General features: G+C 57.2%; 1 protein-coding gene across 1 annotated transcript; it reads left to right on the top strand.

The window, feature by feature from the left end:
• Positions 1-421: 421 nt before the first annotated feature.
• LOC123254531 (tumor necrosis factor ligand superfamily member 10-like) lies at positions 422-6,341 on the top strand (the record flags this gene model as incomplete). Its single annotated transcript, XM_044683529.1, has 6 exons — positions 422-520; positions 1,032-1,160; positions 1,714-1,860; positions 2,317-2,353; positions 3,576-3,692; positions 5,754-6,341. Coding segments are annotated over 6 exons (975 nt in total), but the record flags the coding sequence as incomplete, so codon positions are not given.
• Between the last annotated feature and the right edge of the window lie 3,342 nt (positions 6,342-9,683).

Here is a 9,683-nt window from a genome sequence, read left to right on the forward strand (position 1 = left end):
GGAGGATTGGAATTCAGATCCCGACTCCGTAGTCCCGTCCTCTTGCCATTACACCTCACTGCCCCCAAACATACTCTTCAAATAAATCAGCCAGTAAACGATGTTTTTGCTTTCTCAGGGGCTGTAGGACTCGGGCTAAGGAGGACCTACTCCTGAGCCAGCTCAGGCTCAAGTCCCGAGCTGGTACTTCTGAGGTTGTCTCCCTTTTCTTACCTTCCGTTGCTCTCTAGGCTCTTCCTGTTTCCCCCATGTTGCTTGTATATTTCCCTGGGCTACCGCACGTGTCTCCAGAGGATTGGATCTTTCCAGCTGTCTTAAATAGCCTCTTAGAATGGTGTGAGTAGGCAGGGTTGGCTTTCAGGGACATTGGCATCCCTACTAGGCCCTTTTTCATTCCTCTGGGGGCTGCTCCGGTCTCCAGGGCAGTTGGCTGACCTCGTCAACCACCGCCACCCAGACATGTTGTGAGCGGGTAGACTTGAGCAGCCGCCACCAGCACCGCCATCGGCATCTTGGTCCCGTCTGGCTCTTGTCTCTGCTGCCTATGGTTTTCCTGCTCTCTTCCCTATGGCTCGGTGCTCTCACCTTGCTGCTTTATTGGATACAGGTTTGCTTTGGGTATCTGGGTCAGGGCCTGACGCTTTGGCCTTTGCTGTGCTGTAAATTGGACCTTCCACTGGACGGGCTGGCACTGACTTGAGGACAATCACGATACCTCCACACCAGCGGTGTCTCTGGCCCAGGGAGCAGATGGGGATTGTGCAGAAGGTGGGCCATGGCCAGAGGGGCGGGGGAGAGAGAGAGAGAGAGAGACGTGGCTGGAGTGGAGACAGAAGAGGAAAAGAAGAGAGGGGGCCAGGGAGCAGAGAGGCAGAAGCACCAGGATGAGAGCCGAGGACGCTGGCCAGAGAGCATCGTGCAGTAGGGCTCAGTTCATCGGGCCAGGATGCTCCGAAGGAGGCCCACCCGACAGAACACTCAACCTCCTCAGTTCTCCAACTGTGGTCTCGGGACCCCTTTACGCTCTTCAGATTGAAGGGCTTTTGATTCTCTGGCGTATATTGACTGTATTAGAAATGAAAGGTCTTAGTCCAGTCTTTGAAATGGTCTCAGAGACTCGCCGGGATCTCCGGACCATGTTTGAAGAACCGCAGTGCCACGTGAATGGGATTGGGGGGTGGAGGGGTGGAAGGACAGTGAGGCCAAGGCAGGATGCCACGTGGGCCAGTACAGAGCTGGACACTAAGAGGTTTTGCTAGGTGGGAAAGAACACGGGTCCCAGGGAGCAGTCCAGGTATGGGGGCCAGATTGGGTGGCTGGGTGCTGCTGACAGAAGTGACCAAATTGATCTTTTTCACTGGTCTGCCTTGGCCCAGACCTGCCGAGAAGCCCGAAGTCCAGGAGGAAGGCTGTGGCCTTTGTGGAGGCCCAGGCAGTTTGATTCCCTGAACAGGCTCTTTCTGCAGGCTCTTCCCTCAGACTTTCTGCAAACCCTGTTTTCCTCCCAGCTCAGAGGTCAGGTCAAGTTGTGAGAGTGGTTCTTGGACTCTCCTACATCTCCCCTTGGCAACGGCAGCCATTCCTAGACCCATTTTTCAGATTAGTGAAGTGAGGTTCCGGAGTGTTAAAGCAGGTTGCCCAGGGTCACGCAGAGGTGCGTCAAAGGCGTGTCAGACTCCTCAGTAGACTTGCGGTGTGTATGTCTGTCTTCAGTTAAAGATCCAGAGCCAGGGAATTCCAGAGGAGCTGAAATGTCTCCAGCTCATCAGCAGCCTGCAGGAGAACCCCAAACTGGAGGAACTGATAAACAACCAGACCTGCCTCAAGCTCATGAGCAGCATCAAGTCCTACGTGGGCTCGGTGAGTGGCCTGGGGGAGAAGCCACCTCCCTTTCCGACCCTCTGTCAGTCAACACATAGACCATGTGCCAACCGCCGCCCTCCCATCCTTGACCGCCTCCGAAGCGGGCGGGGACTCTCATCTATACTTTCTAGTCTTCTTCCACGTTACTCTCCATGCAGCCAAATTGGCCTCCTCACACTGGGGACACTTGGCCTCCAACCCATGCCTTTGTACTCACTGTAGTCCCTCCTTCCTTCAGCCTCTTGGCATCATCCCTGGCCGCCTTCAGGACTCAGCTCAAGGCCCACCTTCTGCAGGTGTTGCTTCGTATAGATGGGAGTCCCCTCCCGCTGTGGAGGCGGCCAAGGATGGGAGGATGGCGGTTGGCACATGGTCTGTGTGTTGCCTGCCTGCCTGCCTGCCTTTGGAGAGCTCCGCTCAGGCCCCTCTCACGCCTGCTCCCTTTCCCCCCAGGTGACTGAAAACCTTCTGCGCAGGAGTTTCCAGAAAGGTGAGCAGATTCTCTGAGGCTTCAGCGCCAGCCCCCTTAGAGAGATCCTCAGAGCGCCAGCTAGTGTTTCTAGAGAACTTGGAGCTTGGGAGCTCGTTTGAGCCTCAACACAACGCGGGGGAGGTGGGTCCCGTTCTTATCCCCATTTGACAGATAAGGAAACTGAGGCAGGCAGCTGTTACGGGACTTGCCCAAGGTTACTTAGCTAGGGAGTGGCTGAGGCTGGATTCGAATTCCAGTCTTCCCAACTCCAGGACCACCAGTGTGAAACGGTCGCTCCTCCTAGGGAGCTGCCATGCTAATACCCGACACATTTTATTCAGGATCTCTGCAGACGAACGAGTGCAAGGGAGTGAGGGAGGGCAGGAGAGCAAGAGAGCAAGAGAGGATTCCTCTAGAAGCTGCTGTTTGAACTGTCTTAAAGGAGATGGCAATGGGCGAGGGCCATGGGGGGGGTGGAGGCCGGAGCTCCTCCAGAGACGGCCGGTGTCCACAGAGCAGCGATCCGGGTGGGGGCCCTGCAGTGAGGCTTTGGAAAGGGAGCTCGGAGATTCCAATGCCAAAGAGCACTTTCTATTGGACTGCCACTGGGGTTTGTCAAGGAGGGGAGGAAGGGGGCCATTTCAGGAGCCCAGGGGAGAGGTGATGAGGCCCCGCTTCAGGATGGCAGCGAGAGGGGAAAGGACACAGGAGAGGCAGTTTGTGGGGAGAAATGGCGAGGCGTGCCGTTTCCTCGTGCCGTTCCCTTGAGGCCTTTCACTGACCTTCTCCCTAGTGGTGCCCTTAAAGGCGGTGGGCCCCGAGGACTGGGAGTCAAGGGGAGCTGGATAACTCTGGGCAAGTCACTTAAGGTCATCTGGAAAACAGACCTTATCATGAATGCATAGAGATAGCTCCCCAGCTCCCAGGCTTGCTGCAGGACTGCCAGGCAAACACACGCCAGGAATTCTGAGTAGGAACAAGGAAGGGGAGGGGCTGCCTCTTCACCTGGGACTTTGGCTCAAGGTCTCTGGGTCATCTCACCTGAGGAGACGGACCGGGAAGTTCTCTCCCTCCCCCCCTCCCCTTTGAGCTTTGGCCCTTCAGATCTCCTCCTGCCCAACCTGAAAAAGGGAGTTGGGGTGGGGGAGGCCATTCTCTGGGCCTGGAGGGGTGAGGGGGCATGTCATAAATAGCCTCCGCTCTTTTATCTCCAGCTCTTTGTCACTCACTTTTTCTGCAGGTTTGACCAGTAACTCTGCCAGCATGGAGGGGCAGCCACCGATGACGCCCCCATTCTCCCTCGGAGCCCAGCCCTCGGCCCACATCACCCTCATCCCCTACGGCTCAGCCAGTGTGGGTGAGTGCAGGCCTAGAGGCTCGCCAGCCAGCCTTGCCCCCTGAGCCTCTGCTCTGCCCGGTCCCCAGAAGAAAGGGCCCTAGCAGCAAGCCTCCACTTTTTACTTGTAGAAAGAACATAGGCGGCTAGCGTACCAGCCAAGAGCACCCCACTGCACACACTCCCTGGGGGCACAAGAGGCCCTCTCTCTCTCTTTCCCAGTGCTTCGGTCCAAAGGTATGAGGGCCTCAGGCAATGGATATTCCCTTGGCACCCAGTCAGTGGAGGAGACAGAGGTACAAACAGGGTCCCAGGAGTGAGACATTTCCCCTTGTCTGCCTGGGCCTCAGTTATCTCTTCTGTAACAAAACCCAAGGAGATTAGGTAGTGTCTGAGGCCTCTTCTAGCTCTCGGCTCTGTGTCCTAGTATTAGGGTGCTCTAAGGTTCCCATCTGCCCTGATGACGGACACCCTAGGAGCTGCGATGCCATGTAGTGTGTGCCAAGTGCCCAGTCAGAGAAGCTGAATGAAAAATGGGCGAGTGAGACCCCTGGAAGCCGTGATTATCCGAGGGGCCTTCGCAGAGCTCCTATTGGGTGCTCAAGCTGGGATGGAAGGCTGCCCACATGTAAAGAGCAGACAGTGCCCAAGGGGCCTCGAGGCCTGTTCAGCCTTCTAAGAATCTTGGCATGTAAAATCTGGAATTGGACCGATTCAGGAAACAGACTCAGAGAGGCCAAGCAAGTTGCCCAAGGTGTCACGAAGCTAGTAAGTGGCGGGAACCAAATTTGGCTGGGCGTCCAGGAGCACTCCAGACACAGAATGGCATAAGCAAAGACCTAGAGGTGGGAGTGCATTTAGAAGTGGGAGAGAGCTTCGAGGGGACCATCTGGGGCAAGAGGAGGGGGCAGGTAGGAAAATAATGGCTGAGAAACCCGGTGAGGGCAGCCTGGGGCCAGACACTCATGAATTTATGCAGCAGCTCGTTGGGATCCATGGACACAACCACGAGTGGAGTGGAGTGGCCACAGGAAAGAGCTTGGCATCTCCTGGCACGTAGTAGGCATTTAATAAATATTCATTGAATTGAATCAAAGGAATGTCTTGGGGAAATTAGGCTGCTTTGGAAGTGGCTAGATCAAAGGTCTCTGGATACCTGGGTTCATATGCCAGTTCTGCCTGGGGAGCCACCTCCTCCCTTTCAGGTACTCCAGTGCTTCCCCTGCAAGATGCGGGGCTTGGACCAGCTGGCCCCTAAGGACCCTTCCAGCCCTGCATGCCTCAAAGCTTGGCCCGGAAGTAAGAGGCAGATGGGAGAAATGGAAAGGGAGAGATAGGAGATGGGCGAGCTGCTGCTGAGGGTGACAGAGCAGTTTGGCTAGCTGGCTGCAAAGGTGGAGGGCAAAGTAGAGGGAGATGCAAGTCCGAAGGGGGCGCTTGGTGAGTTTGATTTGAAGCCTGGCGAGACTTGCGAGCCGGAGATCTCACCCACTCAGCCCGAAGCTCTGGGCAGGGCAGTCCTCGGTTAGGAAGACCCCAGGCAGTCGAAGGAAGAGTGAGAAAGAGAAGGCCAGGCTTGCTCCCTGTCCCCCAGGGCCTCGCATCCTGCCTCCTGGCAAGGCGGACGTCTCCCCTGGAGTCCGAGCCCCGTATTTCCCCCGAACTCTGAGCAGCAGCTAAAGGCACTGCCGGCGGAGAAGGTTTCTGGAATATGAATATTGGAGAAGACCTTTGACATGTTCCTTTTGGTCCCTCCCAGAGGGCAGAAGCAAGGGGTGGTGGGGAGTGTCGCAAAGATGGCGATCTAGGCCGCTTCAGGCTAAGTTCGGGTGCGATGGGCAGTGCTCCCCTCCCTAGAGGCTGGATGCCCACTTGGCAGGTACGTCGTGCTGACGGTTCCTCTGCCGGGCAGATTAGATGAGGTGGCCGCAGCCGAGGCGAGTGAGCCCGGAGGGGGGATCTAACCCTCCATTCGAACCTTTCCTGCTTCTGGGCTCTCTCCTTACCACGCTAGTCCTCATCTAGGAGGCGCTGAATAATTGCTTGCCCAGTTGAAGTGAATGCTGTTCTTCTCCCCCCCAGGCAACCTTAAGCACCTTGGGGAGCTGCCCCAGTCCTGCCGTTACCCCCTGTACAACTGGGAGTCTGGAGGCCTGCTCTCCCACCTGCGGAACGTCACCTTCAAGGCAGGTGTGCTGAGAATCAGTCAAGGGGGCAAGTACTATGTCTACTCTCAGGTCTACTTCCGCTACCCAGCTGAGGAGGGTGAAGGGGCCCAAGCCATGAGCCAGCAGCTGGTGCAGTGCATTAGCAGGCAGACTGCCTACCGCCAGCCCATCCTGCTCCTTAAAGGGGTGGCCACCAAGTGCTGGGCCCCAGAGGCTGAGTATGGCCTCCACACCATCTATCAGGGGGGCCTCTTTGAGCTGGAAGCTGGAGATGAGCTCCTGGTATCTGTCTCTTCCCTTGCTGTGGACGACACTGACGGCACCTCCAGTTACTTTGGGGCGTTCCGGTTGGCCGTGTAAGAAGCCAGGGGCCCCAATCTGGGGAGTTTTAGGGGCCAGCTTTCCCTCTGAAGCTGACTCTGGACCCACTAATGTGCTTGCGACAGCTGGCCTTCCTGAGGCCGGGCCCTGGGACGGGGTGGAAGACTTGGGAAGATCTCAAAGGCTGCAGAACTGGATTTCCCTTTTTCGCCTAGGCGGTAGCTGGGGAGGGGGGTGGGAGTATGGTCCTGATCGCCGCGTCCCTCTCGTTGTTCCTTAGCCGGGAGGCAGACTGAATGGGGGCGTCGTGGTACAGGACCTCTGTGATCTAAAGGGGAGGCCGAGCAAAGGACGGGCACTTGGTGGTTGGTGGGGCACAGCCCCGTGTACCTTATCTAGTTGGCCTAGTGAGCAATGGCCCCCCTCCCCGACCAGGCCAGAGAATCCGCTTCCTTCTGCAAGAGGCCTCTTAAAACAAAGATAGAGTTGGAGGGCCCGGGGTAGAGGCCCCTTGCCCTGCTCCCAGCCCCCCACTCAGATATTTCTTCACTACTTTTGAGGGTCCTCAAGGCAACAAATGGTCTAGAAAGGATCCCCAGAGCATTTGAGCCCTGGTTCCTGGAAGCCTCGACTCCAGGAGAAAGGGGGGGGCCAGCTCGAGGTGGGCCTTCTCCTGGTCTGGCCCAGTGAGAAAGAGCTTACTGCCTTCCCCTGGGGGAGGCGACCCTTGGGGACAGAGATGCCTGACACCAGAGGATGGAAGAACAGAGCCCTAGCTCCTTGATCTGGGGCCCCGAAGCCACCCAAGGGTGTGCCACCAGGATCTATGACCTTGAGACCCTCTGCTACCTGAGCCAAAGGTTAGGGATCACTACAGCTTACCACTGCCAGAGGAAGACAGGCCCTGCAGTTTGGCCCACCCCCCATGTTTCAGTCACTGCCGCCAGCTTTGTCTTTTTCTTTGGCAATATCTCCTCCCCACCTCCAGGCCCGCCTCGGCCCTCCACCCCGGGGCCCCTAGAAGGCTTCCAGCCTGTGTGGGAGCTGGGTGCTGACCCAACAGGCTAACATGACCTTTACCTGTATGGCGTATTCACTCTTAGGGGAGACATGAGGGATGGGGAAGATCCAGGCCTCCTCTGCATGCCAGCCATCCTTTCTATTCGTTTGCCTATGAATAAATCTGGACTGCACATTCTCCGCCCCCGCCCCCAGGAGTCCTCTTGGTCTAAGCCCTCCTCTCTAGCCACCAGTCGAACCCATCACCCCTTCCCTTCATTTGGCACAGGGGGCTTTTGAGGTGCTTTGGGTTCTCCCTCCACTGGAGCCCTGAAGCAGGAGGGAGCTTCTAGCCTGCCCATCTACAGGTGAGGGAACCCAAGGGTCCAAAAGGCACCCTGACCTCCCATGCCTCTGGGGCCCAAGTTCAGAAAAGGAACTGAGTCAGCCAGGTGCTGGGCCCTGGTCCTTTGACCCCAGAGCCAGTTCTCTTCCTTCCCCAGGACGTGTTAGAGCATGCTGTATGGCCCAACAGGGCCCTGGCTGAGCAGCACCTTGGGCGGAGCCCTAGGAGCATCTCACCTCTCAAACCTGCAGGGGGCTTTGAGGCCTTTGGCCAGTCAGGAAGCTGTAGGCAAAAGGAGCTTTCCTTGGAGAGCTGCCGACGCCCCCATCTGAGTGGGGTGTACAACTGTTGTCACGGCTATTTTCTGGCCTGCCTGCCTGCCTGCCTTTGACAAAGGAAGCTCAGCACCCCCACCCCATGATCAGGTGAGGGATCCCTCTAGGCTGCCCAGGGCCCCTGCAGATGTCCGGGGGGGGGGGCCCAAGGCCATCCTAGCACCTGCCATGGCCCACTGGCATCCCCCATCTCTCTACTCACTACCTCAAAAAGTGCAAAGGGTGCTCTGTGTGTTGGGTGGAGCTGGCACACTCCCTGATTGGCCACGGCTAGAAAACCAGGTCTCGTCTGGCTCCCCGAGCGAGCAGTTACCCATCTGTCATTCCCCGTCTACGTCCTACATCCTCTTCCTCTTGGTCTTGGCTTAGACTGTTTTCTGTCCCCAGAATGCCCTTGTTCTGGCTTCCCGACTTGTCCCTTCCTCCCCACCCTCAGGCTAGCCATCGGGACCGAGTACACGGGGAGACAGGGCCTGAAAGATCTCTGCTTGATTTTATAGATGGGGAGACTGAGGCCCAAAGAAGCCGAGTGACATGCCGAAAGGCACCCAGGTAGTGTGCGAAGTGTCATCTCCCGTGAGTGCTGCTGTTGGTCTTTTGTTTTCCAATAGCATCTCGATGTCTGGGTCAGGGTACACAGTGTGTTTGCTGGTGGCTGATCGGCCCCGCGGGAGCGTGGCAGGCTCTACCACAGACTGGGCCCAAGCAGTATGTTAGCACATTTGGGATGGACGGAGATATCCGGCTTTCCTTTGGGCTCCTGCGATTCTGCTTTGCTCCTCTCGGATGGTGGATGGTTCTATGTCATGGCTCATGGGACCACTGAAGTGCCCTCCTCCCATCCCAGGGCACTTAATGACAGGAGAAAGCCAAGACGGCTCAGGCCCACTGTCCCCCCCCCCAACCCCAGCTTTGGACCTTTAGGGATTTTAGGAGGCCCAAACTTCCTTTCAGAACTCAGGCCATTAGATGTAACGGACTGAGGGGCAGAAACGGGCAGCCTTCCTTAATCAGTGCCACTGGCCGAGGCAGATCCATCACACTTGCTTTACTAGAAAGGGACCGAGTCTACCCCCAACTCCTTTGGGCCATTTGGCCCAGGAAGACGACCATTGGGAAGGTCTGGGGCCTCTGTTCCAGGGGGTGGCAAGCTATGTGAGCTGGAGCCAGGCCTGTTCTTTGTCTTTGTTTTGCTGTTAGAAGTGCCATCCCCTTCCCCCATGCCAAAGATGAAAGGCAGTCCTTAGGAAGAGACCAAGTGAGGCCCCAGGGGTGCTGAGGCCACAGGCAAGGAGGCTGCCTTGAGGATGGAGACCCTTGTGAGGAGAGAATGGGGAACGGGGAGCGCATGTGGCTGAATAGTGCTTTTCAAAGTCCAGAAAGTGTTAGCAAATGATTGTCCCCACGGGCAGAGCTGGAGCCGTGGCAGGGAAGTTACTGAGAGGTAAATCGAGGCTTGTGCCAGGTAGAATGGACTGTTGTTACACATTGGTCTGAGAAAGAGAGTCATGGGAATGGGCCGCCACCGCAAGTGTTTCCCTTGGAAAAGGATGGAAACAAGGGCCGTTTGACTCAAGGCGGCCTTGGCCATGGTGGTGGAGGCAGAGCTGGGGAGAACGGCGGGGGAAATGGCCCGCAGGGCATGATGGGATAGCGGCAGCTGCCTTGCTGCCCAGAAACGGTCTGAGAAGACGCGGGCTGACTGTGACGTCACGTGGAGACCCTGTGATGAGAGACTCCAAGGTGGTCCAGTCGAGCAGTCGGAGGTGGGCAGCTGAGCTGGTCAGACGGCCTGGGCGCCCCAGAGGGGTCGAAGGCCACTATGGGCTTCGGCACACTGGGC

Source organism: Gracilinanus agilis, unplaced genomic scaffold (assembly GCF_016433145.1).
Source record: "Gracilinanus agilis isolate LMUSP501 unplaced genomic scaffold, AgileGrace unplaced_scaffold2413, whole genome shotgun sequence".
In the NCBI taxonomy this organism is placed as follows: domain Eukaryota; kingdom Metazoa; phylum Chordata; class Mammalia; order Didelphimorphia; family Didelphidae; genus Gracilinanus; species Gracilinanus agilis.